Raw genomic sequence first — 17,939 nt, 5'->3', positions numbered from 1 at the left:
AATTTTTGTTTTATTTATGATCTGGCTAACGTGATTTCAATAAAATGAACTTTCTTTCTTTTTTTTACTTTTTCTGTATAATTTTTTTAGCAAAATTACACTTGTTTGCTTGTTCCAGGCCTCTTAATTTTTTTAATCATGACCCTATAACTTAGGATCTACATGTCGGTTTGCAATCAAATTTTGCGAGTAAACATACGGGATCTAACACATAAAATTTTGAAAATTTTATTGCAAACGAAGATGCAGATATAAGGTTATTGGGTCATTGGACTGAAATATAGGACGCCTGGGACGAGTAAACAAGTGATATTTCGAGTGTCAAGTTGCACCCAATATGTAACCTCAGTACCGTCCAGTACTGCCAGAATTAATCTTTAAATATCAGGGTTTTGTCAGGCAAAATTTTGGCTTTTTAAAGCAACAAAGTTCAATCAAATGCCTCTTTCTAGTTTGCATTTTGTATTGTAACCAATGCGTTTTCTAAATATTCTCCAAACTAGAACACATATTACAGCCAAGATTGGCTCCAACAAAATTGAAGCATAAAAAACCTGGATTGGCGCCATAGATTAGTGGTTATATCTCTCGTACTCTGTGGGGGAGACCGGGGTTCGATTCCTCTTGACAGCGATTTAACATGGGCGAGTGAATGTTACCATAGCCTGGGGTTAACCCAAGCCATGTGAGAAAGTTGGGGAGATGGCACACAGTGTGGCCCGTTGGATGTTGCCGGGAGTCGTCTAGTAGAGTGCGGGCCCTTAGATTAGATGGGTCTACGTAGCTCGAAATGAGCATTAAATTCTTGCAGTCGGAATGTTCTCCTTCGTTGCTCTTCACAGTAGCAACCTTAATTAAACAAAATTTAGAAGTAAAACGGCGTTATAATGTCGAAAAATGGCAAAAATTAAGCAGTATTTAAAACATACTAAAGATTTGACTAAAAAAAAGAATTCCTTGAAAAATCCAGTATTGTATTTATGAAGGTTTCACCACAAGAACATTATGATTACGGAATTTGTACCCCATTTAATAATGGCTGCTTAACCTGAACACTGGCCCATGATTGGTTCAACCAGTATTATGACACGAAATCCGACCGCAAGAATACTCTAGGACTCTCTATCGAAGCCATGGCCCCTCCTGGAAATAAAAATAAATATCTATCTATCCATTTATCTATATGGTAGATAAAAAGAGCAATGTAGAGTACACATGTTTGTAGGGTAAACCCAACTTGGCTGGGACAGAACAAAATACTGTGGATTCAATTGCAATTTTCCAGGGCCTATCCACCCTCTTCTATGATCAGAAACCAATGTTTAACCAAACTTAAAGAAAAACAGCTAGATAGCTATAAAACAAAGCACAAGCTAGCTACACACAACATTGCATCAGTTCTGGCGCTCCTCCAACGAACTGAAAGTAGCAATTAAAAATAGACTGTATCAAAACAAAATATGTATATAATATCATTTTAACCATATAATATACTTAAAAATGCAAAAAAATGCAGTTATAAAAAATACATAGTTCCGGACAGCAAACTAAGCTGGGGAAAATAGAATATTTGTCACATGTTCCAGCCTGCAGCCATTTTGCAAATTTATCCACCTTGGTAGACCTCGGGAAAAAAACATTTATTGTATATGGGCACACGCGCTATATTTATATATAAATGTTAATTTATTAACAAAGCTTACGTCGTATGACCATACTTTTAAAAACACAAGACTGCTAAAAGGGTCCAAAGTCCAGACGACAGTTCACCTCCATTTTCTTCAGATCAGCTAGGGTATTTTAACAAGAGGCAAGACACTCAATTAAAAGCCATGATTTCTACAAAAGCTTGTAAAACTGGATGGACATATGGTTCAAGACTTACAGGTACAAAATAGTCATTGCTTCATCAGACTTAAGTCTGAAATTATTGACGACAGTCGGTGGAAAATCCTAAAAAAGAAATTTGCTCTGAAAAATACTATGGATAGATAAATAGAGTTTAAAGGGTGTTTTGGTTCTCCCATACGGACATGTTAATGAAAATAGAGATAGTAACATATAACAATTAGTTATATTTCTGTAGATAAAAAAATGATAAAGGTGAAAATCAGAAATGATACAACAGCTCCCTGTGCTTGTGTATAGTTTCCTCAACCAGTTTGGGAAGCATACAAGGGTGCCGACACGCTAAAAACCCTAATATTAGGGCCAACTTAGGTGACTTTCGAACAAAATTTTCACTTTTTATTCCCTGAATTCGCCCAAATTATTCCAGAACCAGCCCAAATTATAGACCATTTCGAAGATTATGCGCCATTATGGATTTTCAAAGCTTGGTGGTGCAAGTTGAACTTTGAACCCTATACGCCACAGTAGAAAATTCTCTTAAAACACACAAAAAACAAGTTTTATATACACTCTTAGCACGTTTATATCTTTGTTATCTTGTGAATGTTTCTTATCTAAGTCTATAGCTAACTAGACAACATCTATTTAAGCGTATTTTTTTATCTATTGATAAATTATATATAGCAATTAAATACACGTGTGTAAGACGTAGGTGATACTGAGTGTGTGTTATAATTATTTTTGACTGCAGTTAAAAAAGTGCAATATTATTTATTCAACTTTAAACATATTTTTACCATCGAATTATGCCTCTTACAACATATGAGGATTTTTTAGAACTTAGTGTAAGGCAGCTGACAGACTTCTTGTCAGTGCGTGGACTGAGTACTGTTGGTAGAAAAGTGGAGTTAATCGTCAGAGCTTTTTCTGCTTAATATGCCAATAATTCAAACGACAGTGCAGCAACAGAAAATTTAAAAATTTTGTACGCGAAGAAACTTTCTGAGTTTAAAATACTGGATCCAAATAGCATGTCAGAGGTTCTATGGGTTGACGACGTAACAAAATGGCCATTAGTAACACTCGGTAATATTTTCTCATATATTTTAAAGAAAAAAGATTTTGATGCTGACTATATTGGAAAATACAAAGATCAAAAGGTGTATTCCTTTTTCGATAGTGGCTTTGTAGGTCCAATAAACATGTACAAGATGACATCAAGAAAAGGAGTTTGCTTTGTATATTGTGACGTAAGAGCTCCACAGAGTATTAACCCTTCCCGTCCCGTTCCTGGACTAGTCCGGGATATTGCTACGCTAAAATAATCCCGATCCCGGACCTGTCCGGGATTTTACTAGGACCACTTTGAACGGATCTCACGGCCGGCCGGTATCTTTAAAACTAACAAGATCGACTTTTTTTAACACTAGAATAATACTCCTAAGAGAAAACGACCGGGAAGAGAATCATCTTATGAGTGTGACAAATGCTTTACTCCACTCTGTGTGGAACCTTGTTTTATGCTTTATCATAATTATAAAGATTTCATTGGTAAATATATTCAAATGATGTCCGAATAGAGAACTGAGAAACCGATAACGTTTTAGTATATACATTATGATTTATATATCTCAAAATTATGTTTTATATATTTGATAAGAAGTTCCTCTTACATTCCTATTATTTGCTGGTCTAAAGCACTAACTAAGCATAGGTTGTGGTCCAATAAGCACAATCTAAGCATGGCTAATAGACGGATTGCCAACTTTCCTTGTATATACTTACAATTCTTACTGAATTGTCTATTACCGGAGTCGAACCGGGACTTAGATAATGCTTATGGCCATTTTTAAAAAAATAGAAATACCTTGCATGCATTTTAAACATAGTATATGCTTTAAATTAGTTGTTAAGGTTTATTTTAGACTAATATTATAAAAGTTACGAAAAATGTGTTTTTTTGCTAAAAACGCCTGGGATCAGGGACATAATGTGTTAAAAAATGCCTGGGGCGGGAAGGGTTAATGAAAACAAAAACCTGTGGATAGCTTTTGACAAAGTAAATACAAACATTTTAACAGCCTGGTGTTTTTGCATGGCAGGAGCTTATGAAGCCTGCAGTCATATAATCGCTACATTGTATAAAATGGAATATGCAAATAACAAAGGATGGTGCTCACCAGCTTGTACAGATATTGCATGTGAGTGGAACAAATCCACTAAAAAGGTAATTGAGCCAAAACGCATAACAGATCTCATTGTTAGAAAAAAGTTAAAAAAACTGATGAAAAGGAAAAAGAAAATAACAGAGAAGAAATAAGAATGAACCATTTGAAAACATTTGACCCTTGAATTACAGCTGATGAAAAAACCTTTAACTCATTTTTAGCTGAACTATCAAATATTAAGAAAGATGCAGTTATTTTTAAATCTATAGAAAACCACACTTAAAAAAAAAACTTTTGAGGATGCAAATATTGAAAATGCGGCAAATAAAGTACTTCTTGCTAATCCCAATGCAAATGAAAAAGAACTAACAAAAATATTAATGGAAAATATAAACATAAACGAACCAGCTATAAAAAATATTGAATATAATACCAGAGAACAGTTTAACACTCCACTCTGGTTTGATATGAGAAAAGGATGCTTAACAGCATCGAAACATCATGAAATATTTACAAAAGTCAACACTTTGGGTTGTAGCAAAAGTGATGTTAAACCAAAAAAAACCCCATTAGTTGCCAATATTTTACAAGTTGGAAAAAAAACTTGGAGAAATACCAGCTATGAAATGGGGTCGTGATCATGAAGAAGATGCATTAAAAGCATTTTATGCTGATCAAATTCCAAGACACGAAGGTTTTAAAACAGATAAAAGTGGTTTAATAATTGACCAACAAAAACCATTTATAGCTGCTTCACCCGATGGTTTTATGGTATGTAAGTGCCATGGTAAATCATCATTAGAAATAAAATGTCCATACAGTGTCAGAGATAAAAAGATTATTGATGGTGTGACCAACTGTGCTTTTTTATCACTGACACCAGATGGAAATGTTAAAATAAACCAAGCACATAAATACTATGCGCAAATCATTTCCTAGATGGCAATTGCAAAGACACGACAAGCATTTTTTATTGTATGGACAACAAAAGACTTGTTTATTGAAAAAATTGACTTTGATTATGAACACTGGGAAAAAGTGAATATAAATTTAGATATTTTTTTCAAAGCTTATATTTGCCCAGCATTGCTGGGTTTCAAACCTGTCACTTTCTGCGCAAAATGTGAGAATGTTTTATTTGAAGAACGTAAAATCAGCGATTCAGAATTAACCAGCATTCAATGTGACATGTGCTCTGCTTGGTTTCACTGCAAATGTGGTGTTTTAACTATATAAATCAGACCCAAACGTTCCAAACATAGCCTATGAAACTAGAGGTGAGTGTAAATTTGATAAGGCTGCACAAACAACTAGTATGTCATCCATTATTGGCAATTATAAAAGGGGAAGTTGAGTCTTTAAAATTCTGAAATCTATCATCCTTTTAATTGCCTGTTCAATGTAAATTCGCACATTTGCAATATTAGATGTCTCTTTTACATCACTTGACAACATTTGTGAACCTTTTGCTGCACTAGGGGGGATTGCCAATGTGCACTGCTTCATCGCTAGGTCTGTTCAATTTTAAATCCTGATCTGCCATTATCATCATAAGGCTCAAGCATGTCTAGAAATCCACTATTTCTGACAATAAAGATGTCTGATGTACGACCACCATAAACTGGAGAAAGCCATGATATTGCTCCATTAAGAGTAATTGCAACCAAAAATTTAACTGTGCAGTGATGCTTATAATCGCTCCAAAGGCAAGCCTGCACATCCAATGCACTTGGAGTCTCAAAAAAAATTTCGCTACAATCAATAATTGTTCGCACTTTTGGGAAAAGCCTTTTAAAGCAATCAGGCAAGGTTGCTCTAACTTGGTATCGGGTTGGCCAGATAATTAATTTTTGTAGTTCCTTTGACAAGAGTTTTACCCATGTTATTATGATTTTGGACACTTTTCCGAAATACTAAAACAAAAGGCTAAATCTTCTATGAGTAAATATAACCTCATTCTTATTAAAACTAGTAAAAACTCCTCTTCTAGAGATAATTTTCTTGTCAGTCCAGTTTTGACATCAAATTCAGGTGATGAAAATAAACTTTCAGAATCACCAAGACTTGACGGTCTTTTTTTTAGTCGCATAGTTTTTTTACTGCCATCCCAATAAGTCATTACGGCAGCTTTTGATTGAACAATCCTAAACACAGCTCTAAACACTTTTACACTTTCCAAACCAGTAAATGTTGACACATCACTTTCTCAGGTATTTTGAGTAAAGGTTAGTGGAATGGTCCAGACAGTTCATGTTCTGTGTTCATATATGAATGTTTATACTTTTCTTCAACATCTAATGACATTGCTTGAGTATCGTCATCCCCAAATCCTTCGTCTGGAAAGTCCATGCTGTCTTCGCTAGGCTCTGGACTTAAAAAAATTCTTTTTTAGGGGGTGGTCTTTGGAGTACCATGTGCATTCATTGATGGTGTCAAAAACAAAACAGGATCAGGGTTTTCTTTAGTTGGTTTACCATCAGGAAAATGGTTAGAACAAACAAGAAAGTTTTGGGGAATTAGAAAGTCGTGCCTTCCTTTCGAGACACAGTGTATCCAAGCTGCTTGTCTAACAGGATCTACTGGGATTTTGTACATCGTAATTTTTCTTGATTTGACATTACTGTGAAAAGTCCAAATCAAGTAGCTAAGTGTAATGTTCAAAATAAAATCGTGTCCAAGAGAGTAATCCAAAAACAAAGTTGAAGTTCAAGTCCAAATCCAATGCCAATACCTTTATAACACACAAAGCAGCTACACAATTTTAAATATCTAAATTGAAATTACCTTTAACCGAGCTTTTATTACTAATAATAGCCTTACAGCAGCTAACTACTTGGGGGGACCTCCAGCTACTTAGCTAAAAAAAGCGTTTTAGGTTATATTGAGCTACCTTGTACAAAAAGAAGTTATAAGTACAAATAAGTCCCTAATAAAAGTATTTTTCAAAAAATATTTCATAAAATTAGTATCACGAAGATAAAAACAGATAACAAAAAGCAAAACTGCCCTGCCGCAAGCAATTCTGTAAGGCAAAAGACTGAAGAAACGTTAAGTCCAAAGTTCAACTTGCACCACCGAGCTCCGCAAATTCATAATGACGCATAATCTCCGAAATGGTCTATTCCTGAAATGCAAAACAGCGCTTTCATTTTCTTGACTCTGGCACAAAAAGACAGCCTTCGAAGTATCACAGAATTGTATATTAACTATGTATTTATCAAGCAAATTATATCATATGAAACCTTTTCAGAACTCTATGCGTGAGAATGGCATCTTAGGGAACCCAAATAGTACTCATTTCTCAAAATTTTAAAATTTTCTTTTTTAGCGGCATACACCCGTACATTTGCTGCATCTGCACAAAATCAACAGAAGAAAAATGGTAAGAATTTACATCTTGCAAACCATGAAAGCTGTTATTTTAAACTAGTACTGTAATTTAAAGTTAAACCTGATTCATCATATTTTTATTTTATGATGTAGGAATGAATTTAAAACTGTTTTACATGAATTTACAATGAATTTACACAAATTTACAATACAACTTAACACTCAATTTGACTTTGTAAGTTATTTAGTCATTCAAAAAAAAATTTAAGAGGCCTAGGACAAGCAAATGAGTGTCGTTTTGGCAAAAAAATATTTTTATCAATTTACCTAATAAAATCTATGCATTGATAAAGTTTAAATGCACATTCCTTAACAGTTCTAAAATTACTGATGACAGAAAATGTCAAAATTTAATATTGCTTAAATTTATGCAGCATAATTCAATCTATCTGAAATTCTTTAATGTGAATATCTTAAAAAATTTAAAAAGACTTTTTAAGCAACTTTTTAAGCTCTAATATAAGCCCAACATCGTTCCCTGTAAGTAATGGCATTAGAAAGTGTCAGGCCGTTTATATTATTTTAATTCTATAATATTACAGAGCTTCTGTGTGTCTGTATGTGACTTTTGCAAAGTGGATTATATTCTTCACAATTTTCTTTGATAAAGTCTATAAAACATCACCTATAAGTTTTTCTTTAATGTAAACTTTAACGTTAAAATAATATTGACGTCGAAAGAAAGTATATTGACATTATTATTCTGATGATGGCCTTTGAAAAGTAAGTGTAAGGTCAAAATATCAAATTTAAAAGAAACTTTCTCAACAACATTAGTGAAGCCATTACACTGCACTGAAAACTTTGAGGCCAAATAACTTGAAAACAAGATGGTGACATCAGTTATTTTTCACCGGGGGGGGGGGGGTAACTGGGAACCATCTGGGAGCAATTTTGGTAAGTTTTGCAAACCTGGGTTCCCGAATCCGTTTTGAATGATCAGGTTGATGTCATTAAAAAATCTTTGAAACCAGATATCTCTGCAACCGTTTGTCAAAAGTACATGATCCTATACATTTTCTTGATCAGCTTTTCAAGATCTATACGATGAAGGTTTTAAACCCTTTTTTAAACCATTGTATCTCATTAACCGATCATCAAAAGCACTACATTTTCTTGATCAACAGTTGGTCTACACAATAGAGGCAACGTATAAACAAGGCTCTAATTATTTTTGTGGTTATTTCATCAAAATTTAAATGACGCTTCTTTTTCATATTTACCCGCCTCAGTGTATTTTTCCACAGGATTTATCGACTAGTATTATACAATAAGATATCAACAAAATTAAGATTTTGTTGAACACTGCCCTTTAGGGGAAGCAGTTAAACTCATTTGATGAATTCTTTGTAATACAATAAGAAATCCAGAGTGTTGTCTATTCTTAGGTTAAATGATAAAAATGTAGGTGTGTGTAATGTAAAAAAGAACGATAAATAAAAACAATAACAGAAATGTAACTTAAAACTTAAAAATCGTGTTAAACATGGTGGAATAATGTATTTGACAGAAGTTATTATTTGCTTTAGGCTACTATTTTATTTATGGCAAATTTTCTTTTAGGAAAACAGAATATTGTACTTGTTGATGGTGTACGAACTCCTTTTCTTATGGCATTCACCAGGTTTGTTTGAAGTCTTGAAATATCTCTTTTATTTCTTGTGAGTACACAAGTCAATGATCACTGCTTCAGGTCTTGCTCAACCTTAGTCCAACAGTCCAATCACACTTTTAAAAGTATTAAGTGAACAAATCATAGCACCTTTAGAGGAATTGCCCTAGCAAATTCTAAGGGCGGTTAGTTTTGACTTTATATCATTTACATGAAAATGCAATCTCAAGGTTTGAACATGCATCTAGAAAATTTAAAGCAAAAGCTTGTATGATGTTAGAAGAAGCCGAAAAAAGTACTACAAGGGCTTTAAAAAGGGAAAAGCTCTGTTAATTTTTAAAATTTTGGATTCTGTTTTTGCTGTTTTTCGTTCAAAACTAATCAATTTGCTTTGTTTTTAAATGGAATTTGTTGTTTTCTTTGTGCTCAACATAACTTTATTATTTATAGCTACAAAGGAATGATGCCACATGACCTTGGACGTGAAGCATTAATGTAAGTGACCTTGTGCCCATTGTATCTGACATGTAAACTAATCACTGAGCATATTCAATATAAACTCATCTTGTTTTTGGAAACTTTTTCAGGGGACTGCTGAATCGTATTGATATACCAGCATGTAAGTTTGAAATTGTATTAACTAAGAATTTAATAAGCATTAAAAGAATCTATTTTTTGTCATTTTATTGTTTAGCCCATGTTGAATATGTTGTGATGGGATCCGTTATACAGGAAGTTAAGACTGCAAATATTGCAAGAGAGGTTGGTGGAAGACTTGTTAGACTATTTATGTTTACTCTACTGTTTTGTTGACTACTTTTGAACATAAATGTGTAAGCTCCTTTATTTATCAAAATTTATTTTCCTTAGGCCATGTTAAGTTGTGGGTTTCCTTTAAGCACACCTGCTCACACTGTGACAATGGCGTGTATTTCCAGTAACCAAGCCATCACTACAGGTATTTTATTTTGGTGAACAAAAAAATTGATAGTATGTCTATGAATTGCAACAACATTGATATCAAACAATAAAATATAAGTGTGTATGAATTATAAGGCATACATTTTCTACTCTCTTTATTCTTGCTACACAGAAATCAGATCAAAAAGACTTTTATGCATCTATAGAGTCAGAAAAACGAATTTTTCAAAGTAGACTAAACACTGTTAACAAAATTGATGCTACTTCTTTCTATTTTCTAAAATTGTTTGTTTAGAAGTTACCTTTCAACTGCTTTCAAATATTTAGGTATGGGACTCATCTACTCTGGCCAATGTGATTCAGTAGTTGCAGGTGGCATTGAATTCATGTCTGATGTTCCAATCAGATTGAACAGAGATTTGAGAAAGAAGCTTCTCACAATGAACAGAGTATGATCGTTTTTGAAAAATACATTGCATTTGTTACACTTTGCAAACTGAAAACAAATTTTTTTTAAATGGCCGAATCGTGCTTGTAGTGCCTTTGATGTCTTTAAAAGTATGTAGCCAGTAATTTTTTTCATGACTAATAGGTTTTAAAACCTATTACTTGCCACTTTCTTTCTTTTTTGACTCTTGAAAATTAGTTCTCTAATTAGTAGTAAAATAGCCTCTTCACTCCCAACTGCCACTCTTGAGTATTTGAGGCTCAGTCTCTGCAAGCCCAATATTTCAGCTTGTGTGCATTAAGAAGTTAAGAAAAGTCTTAACCAAGCATTAGGATAAAAATTGTGACTGTTTTGTTTAAAGGCAAAAAGTGTTGGACAGCGGTTAGGCATAATTTCGTCCATTCGACCAAAGCATTTATCGCCTGAGGTATGGTATCACTTTTCTGTTTCATGTATTTTCTTCTTTATACTTTGCAGTTCTGTCTAATACTTTATTCTTCACTTTAGTTGCCAGCCATTGCTGAATTCTCAACTGGTGAAACTATGGGACAGAGTGGAGATAGGTTGGCTTCAGCATTTAGTGTCTCTCGCCAGGAACAGGTAATCGCATATGAAAAATTATATGCATGCCATGTATAAAGTTTCACTTGTTGTCTTGATTTTTAAAAATTGTGTAAAAATACTGTTGTTAGGTTTCCACTACAAAAGTTTAGCATTGTAGGATCACAATATTTTTTGACTTTTTGAAGTTCCTGTTTTTTGCCATTAAATAGTACTTAACGTGTTTCACTTTGAAGCTTGTCTGCCATTTTGCTTGAAGTTAAGTTTTTTTTTCTAGGATGAATATGCGCTTAGATCTCATCAACTGGCTTTAAAGGCGCAGAAGGTGCGTGTTTTCATACAATTCTACAAAACAATTTTATTATTACAGTGATTTATAATTTATTTAATCAAATATAATCTGAAAGGTTATTGGAAAGCATTTTGTTAGAAATAAGATGAAATAATATAAACTAGAATTTTTTTTTCGCAATGGTAAAAGCTTGCAATTACTGCTGTACAGAAGTCTGATAATACATGTGTTCATTTTTAGGAGGGTCTATTGAATGATGTGATTTCATTTAAAGTTCCAGGTACCTAGGGATTTATTTTTATGTATTTGTTTATTTTTTAACTGTATTCTATGGTATATTCTTGGAATTTGAATCTATACACAATATAAACAAATGTAAGCAAACCACTATGGCCAGCCATGCAGTCTATGAAGTACACGCCTTCTACTGAACTTTTATGTATGTTTATGTAGGTGGTGAATTTGTATCCAAAGATAATGGTATCAAAGATTCTACTATGGAAAAAATGACAAAACTAAAACCTGCTTTCATTAAACCACATGGGACTGTAACAGCTGCTAATGCATCATTCTTGGTACATAATTTTGTGTTTTTTTCTTTCTTTCATAGCTCCCTCGAGACATGTAAAATTGTAGCAGAGGAATTCGTCATAACAGTTGACTGTATTTATTTGACACCAATTAGTCTACTCTGTGAAGCTATTTTTTTAACTTTTCAGACTGATGGTGCATCTGCTTGCTTGCTGATGACTGAAGAAAGAGCTCTCGCATCTGGTTTCAAACCAAAGGCTTATTTAAGGTTTGAAAATACTTGTTGATTTAATAGTAGCTTTTATGTTTTGTGGTCTGCTTTTCCATTACGTTTCTTTTTTCTTGTTTCAGGGAATATACGTATGCTTCTCAAGATCCAAAGGATCAGTTGTTGCTTGGGTATGTAGTTTTCCTTCTTCTACAGTATCTTTCACGTCCATGTCTTGTCATCCTATCTATTGCGTGAATTTCTTCTCTTTTTGCTTGCAGCCCAACCTACTCGACTGCTAAATTGCTGGACAGAACTGGACACAAATTAAATGATTTTGACGTTGTGGAAATCCATGAAGCATTTGCTGTAGGTTTTTAAATATTACTTTTGACAACATTCAAGTGCGACCTTAAAAACCTTTAATTTTCATCATACGTGAATATTTAGCAGGGGTAATTAGGTCTTTTCATTTGCCTTGGTTGAACCTAAAGATTGTCCTTGTGTGCGTAGTTAAGAACCTTGAAATCTGGCAAAAATTATAAAAAATAAAAGACCTTAAAAACCATGAAAGTTGTAGGAAACCTGGTAATTATTATTACTGTTGTTTTTATCTTTTGAATGTATTTTTTGTCTTGTTTCATTGTACAGGTATCCTTCTAATAAGTTGAGTTATTTTCAGGGCCAAGTTTTAGCCAATTTTAAAGCCATGGATTCAGATTATTTTGCAACGGAAGAAATGAAACGAAAGGAGAAGGTAAAAGTTTTTCCATTTTCTGAGATTTTCTATTATTAGCTGAAGATTTTGTTCAGTTTTGATACTCTCTTTTTTTTAACTTCAGACCAACGTAAAAACCCGATTTTTTCCCCTCTGTGGATCAACACTCTAAACAAACCCTACCTTTTAACCCCCCCCCCCCCCTGTTTTAATGTTTCCAGTGCATATCTGAAAAATGTAATTAGTAGAGGAAGAACCTATACTCCTTTCTTTCAAAAAGCGACTGAGGTAAACTAAGAAAAGAGTTTAAATATACGCCTATGACTTAACAGCAAGGCTCATAATATCTGCACACCATTTTGCAAGGTAAATGTTTCTACAAAAGCTTCTCAAATTTAGGTTGGTACTATTGACATGAACCGAGTAAACACATGGGGAGGGAGTCTTTCTATTGGTCATCCATTTGGTGCAACAGGTGTTCGACTTGCTACTACAGCTGCAAACAGATTGATTAAGGAAGACAAACAACTTGCTCTTATAACAGCCTGTGCTGCTGGAGGACTGGTAAGTTGTTTAAAATATCACGACTTTGTTTGCGTCAATTCTGAAAGTTAAACTTTAGACTTGGAAATATGCTGACTGGCGTCACAGTAAGACAGAATGTCAACATTGCTACAGCAGGTTGTCAAAAAATGACGAAAGATTTTTGTCAAGAAATAAGGGTTATTTCAGGTTTTCGGAAAATAGTTGAAGGGTTGAAAGGTTATTGTTGTTTCTAACTCTTATTTTTAACGTTTTGTATATAGAAATTCTATTTTACTATGTCTGCTAAACTTTTCAAAAAGCTTGAGCATACCAATTTTTACTTCTACAGCCATCATAACCTTCACCTGCTTCATATGATTTTTTATTTGCATCAAAAATCCATTACTTCTCGACTTAGGCCCCATGGCTCTCCTCTTAAACTTTATTATATTAGAATTGGTAACATTACATTTTAACATAAATGTCAGTTAGATTTTCTTGTTTAATGAGTTTAACCATCTTTTAAATTTCCAAAGAAAAAACATTTCATTGACTGCATAAATTTTGAGACATTTTCACGAAGTTTTATTGCATGATAATGTGGTAGTCACATAGGAAGTTTGGAAATAAGTAGTAGGGTTATGAGATATCCTATTTGTTTTTTTTCTCCGACAAATATTGATCTATTCTCATAATGGCTGCAATTCCGAGAAATTCGTAGAAAAAACAAGAATTTTGTGCCAAGCTCTTTTGTTTACATATACATTGTTTTTTCTTTTCTTTTACAGGGTCATGCAATGATCGTGGAGAGATATCCATCAAAATAGAGTGTACATTTTGTTTCTACTTGTATATCGTGTTATAAATAATATTTGTAGTATTTTTGTACTTTGAAACATGCTGTTAAGTAACTCTCAATAATCACTCTCGTTATTAACATTTTCGCTATAAAAACTGTCGCTAAATAAAAGGATTATTACGATAAAAAGGAAGATAATAGTATGTATATATAATATAAAATGTAAAAAAATATGCATTTTACAATTGAGTTTTTTACTGTATTGTGTAGTTTGCTGGTCTATCAACCTTCTGTGTACATGGAAAAGTTTGAAGCAATCATTGTCTGTATCTATCACTCTCTACATACGCGGATCAACTCAGAGCAGTCATGTTGTGCATCTATCCTTTCTTCTTCATGCAGACAAGATGACTTGCAAGTACCCTAAAAAGAGATTTTTTTTTTAACTTTCCACTTTTAATTTTCAGGAGAAGGTTTTTAGCACCTATTAGCACCTAAATAATTTTGCATAAAAATTTCTTTCCGCAAAAATTTCTTCCCTAGAATGTTGACTATTATTTTAGGTAGGCTACGAATTTCAACTTGCTTGAAATAAGTTTCACATACCCTTTCTCCATACATTCAAACCCATCTTTACATGGTCCGCATTTCGGTTTTTCATCGCCAACCCAAACCTTTCTGAAAAGCACCGGAGAGCATTGATGGTATTCAGCGAGTTTATTTTTGCATATGCCATGTTCTTCATCAATAGTTGGTTCGATAATACAACAACCATCACCACAGTCGCCGTCCTTGTCGCAGATGGTTCCTAAATTGTAACCAATTCATGTGTTTAGCTAGATTATCAAAGTTGCTGTGGAACCCAAACAGGTTTGTATGGAAAATTTCTTCGCCCCAAACTTTAGTTTAGTTATTTTAAAATACCTTTACTTTTCCTAAAAAATTATTTGGTCATTGTTTTTTCATGGGTTAATTTATTAGTCAAAATTGTTTATTTTCAAAGTACTTATTTCATTTATAGTTTTGTCAATTATTCGTCCCATGTATAGCAATTGTTTAAAATGTTGACAATTTTTGGGGCGTTATTTAAATTTGGCATTGTTTATAAAAAGTGTATGTGAAAGATCGAACCGGAAAGATGAATATGATTCTTTTGAGTTTTAATGGAAACATCGGAGACATAGCTTTTAAACAAAGCTAAACACCCTTACCCAATTTTTTCACCCTCACGCAATTTTTTTCACCCTTACGCAATTTTTTCACCCTCACGCAATTTTTTCACCCTTACGCAATTTTTTGCCACAAATAATTAAGATAAAGAGCACAGTGATTTAAACAAGCTAAGAACCCTCTATGCAATTATCAGTCACTAATGCTTATACCTGGGCTACCCTTTGGTTTCTCGTCACATCGCCCATACACACATGGCATTTCGTCGCAGCACTGATCGTCCTCAATGCATTCATGGTGTTTGCGATGACATTCATAACAAGCAAAATGGCGGCAGTATTTATTTTTGGGACACTTCTTGTCTTCGTTGCATTCTGCTTCTTTCCAAGCTGAATCGATTTTCTAAAGTTAGGAGGAGTGGAACGCGATTACTGTACGTTATAGAACAAACTTTGGCGGAAAGATAATTTGGTGAAAAGAAAATTTGGCGGAGAACAACAATAAATAACTTTGGCGGGAATTTTAAAAATTGGGCGACGACGTCAGTTTTTTACATTCCAAACCAACAACTTGAGGTAGAAATTCCTTTCTGAAACAAGTCAAAATTAACTGATTTTTAAAACTTGGTGGTTGGCAAAAAATTTGACGGGAATTTAATTGGGAGGTTTTTAGTCAAATCCGCCCAATTCTGCCAATGTCTCTTTCTGTTAACATTCTTGCTTTAAGGTATCATTAAACAACGTCAACGAAACAGCCGAAGTTTTTTCTTTCTCTTTATCGAATTTTCTGACTCATTTTGAACTGATGTAATTTAAAATTAATAATCTGATATCTCGATTTCTATAAAATCTGTGCCCTATTTCGTTTTTAACCTTGTCTCGGAAATCTTTCCTTATCTCCAAACATGCAGATAAAATTGGCTGGGCGCTGTTTATAAACATACATACTAAAAAATTTTTTTATGGGGACGCTATTCAACAAAAAAGTAAGCTACACCAACGCCCACGAATTCTAACAGAACTTACGTCTTTCTTCAGCGCACTGACAGAGCTGTCAATACTTGTATTTCTAGGTTGTGTTGGCCTCAGCTTGACAAAATCATCGGCACTAACAAGATGTAATTTTGAAGACGATTTACGTAGAGATAAAACCTTTCTCTTCGTAGCATTTGCAAGAGAACTACTGCTTTTCAACGCTTCTGATTTAACAGCAGAAGTCGTGTTGATAAGTTTCGCTGGCTGTAATTCTAATTCGCTTGCGTTGGAAGGTTTTAATAAAGACATGGTTAAGACTTCACTTGTGGTGGAATTTTGTAAATGTGCATTGCTTTTAGCTTCTTGGCTACCTTTTAATGTTAGTAACTTTTGATTTTTATGTTCACTTTCTTTATTCTTCACTTCGTTTTGTTTGCCTACATCATGTATGGTAAAATTGACATCTTTAGCAAGAAAACCTTTAATAGGCGAGTCTGTTAATAAATTAGGTCGAGCGTCTTTTTTAGTAACATTTGAGGCAGCATCCATTTCTGTTGTATTTAAATTATCTGATAGTAAAGATTGCGATATGTTATGTCGTTCGGCATCTGAACGGTTCAACAGTTTATATTCTGTTGAATTTAAAATGTTCGTTGCATTCCCTATCTTAGCATGTAAAGCCAAACTTTCGTTGTTCTGAGGGGTGATAGAGTTATTCTGTGCTTTGTTTGTGATATTTTGACGAAGCGCCATTTTGTTAGCATTTCCATCGTGTATTGTTCTTCGATTAGCTTTTCCAATCTTGTCTAATGTGTTTAGAGTTTGCGCCAAGTTAATAGTTGGTGCTATGTGCAGTCTTTTATTGGCATTTTCGTTCCGTGTATAATGCACTACACCCATGGATAAACCTCCCTGTTGTTTATGTACAGGTTGAAAAGTCATCCCCATACCACGTGGAGCTGGTTTAAGAGCGCCATGATGATTAGCGGCTGGCACTAGCGCTTTACGTGATAACACGCCATTGTTAGTTTGAGAAAACTTATTTGAAGCTTCATCTTCTACGAGAAAACCATAATAATCTGTGTTATCATATTCTCCACGAATTCTTGAAAGGGAAAAAAAGATGAAGAAAATTAATAAATACGTTCCTTTCATCATTTTTATCAAATCTATTTACTAAGTAAACATCATTTAAATCTTTGCTTAAATTCATCCAATTTTGTTTTGCTCTACATGCGCCATTATGCTTTTTTCTTGCAACGCTTAATTCGAATGCTGGCACCAGCGATTAGTTCTACTACAGTTTTCTCACTTTCTGTATTGATCTAAACATTTGAAAGTTTTTACGCATTGTTGGAATAAGCAAACGAATATTCACGATTTCTTGACTAACAAACATATACGACCTGGAATAAATATAATTTAAAACGTGATTTTGCGAAGATTTCGAGCCTACTTTTGTTCCGCCCTGGTGGTGCGGTTTTAACTAGAACATGCTTTCATTATTATATTATTTCAATTGAACAATTGAAATAATGTAAAGTGTCTTAAACCCTGGTTGCAAAATCTTCTTAAACGTTAAGTTTCTTAATTTTCAAAAGCAACGTTACAGGATTTGCAATTTGTCTTCTTCTTCCAGCTCCACTGTTAATTTGCAAACAATTAAAATTTTGCGCCCCACCTCACTGTTCACTTAGGGATAAACCCACCAAGAATTGTTCGCAAAAATTTGTCCTCGAGTTATTGATTATGTTACTGTGTATCATAATTC

At 33.8% G+C, this 17,939-nt stretch overlaps 3 protein-coding genes across 3 annotated transcripts in view; 2 read left to right on the top strand and 1 right to left on the bottom strand.

The window, feature by feature from the left end:
• Positions 1-1,727: 1,727 nt before the first annotated feature.
• LOC130654713 (trifunctional enzyme subunit beta, mitochondrial-like) lies at positions 1,728-14,269 on the top strand. The gene is made up of 19 exons (XM_057457331.1): positions 1,728-1,887; positions 7,348-7,401; positions 8,973-9,033; positions 9,472-9,516; positions 9,609-9,640; positions 9,716-9,783; positions 9,892-9,979; positions 10,270-10,391; positions 10,752-10,817; positions 10,898-10,990; positions 11,229-11,276; positions 11,484-11,523; positions 11,697-11,818; positions 11,963-12,042; positions 12,126-12,173; positions 12,264-12,351; positions 12,665-12,739; positions 13,100-13,264; positions 14,014-14,269. Exons 1-19 carry the CDS (start codon positions 1,833-1,835, stop codon positions 14,050-14,052), a joined length of 1,389 nt encoding a protein of 462 aa, XP_057313314.1. The 5' UTR covers positions 1,728-1,832; the 3' UTR covers positions 14,053-14,269.
• The window catches only part of LOC130654715 (integrin-linked protein kinase-like), an 82,942-nt gene continuing 67,855 nt past the window's right edge, over positions 2,853-17,939 (top strand). The window contains exon 1 of the mRNA XM_057457332.1: positions 2,853-2,863. The gene's annotated coding sequence lies outside the window, so the exon portion shown is untranslated. The remainder of the gene's footprint in view (positions 2,864-17,939) is intronic.
• Positions 14,308-17,840, bottom strand: LOC130654712 (uncharacterized). Its single transcript, XM_057457330.1, has 4 exons — positions 16,220-17,840; positions 15,407-15,596; positions 14,631-14,832; positions 14,308-14,447 (listed from the first exon to the last, which is right to left on the bottom strand). Exons 1-4 carry the CDS (start codon positions 17,324-17,326, stop codon positions 14,405-14,407), a joined length of 1,542 nt encoding a protein of 513 aa, XP_057313313.1. The 5' UTR covers positions 17,327-17,840; the 3' UTR covers positions 14,308-14,404.

The sequence above is a fragment of the Hydractinia symbiolongicarpus genome, chromosome 8 (genome assembly GCF_029227915.1).
Source record: "Hydractinia symbiolongicarpus strain clone_291-10 chromosome 8, HSymV2.1, whole genome shotgun sequence".
Lineage (NCBI taxonomy): Eukaryota > Metazoa > Cnidaria > Hydrozoa > Anthoathecata > Hydractiniidae > Hydractinia > Hydractinia symbiolongicarpus.
Note: the sequence above shows the minus strand (reverse complement) of the source record. Positions and strands in the feature narration are given on the sequence as shown.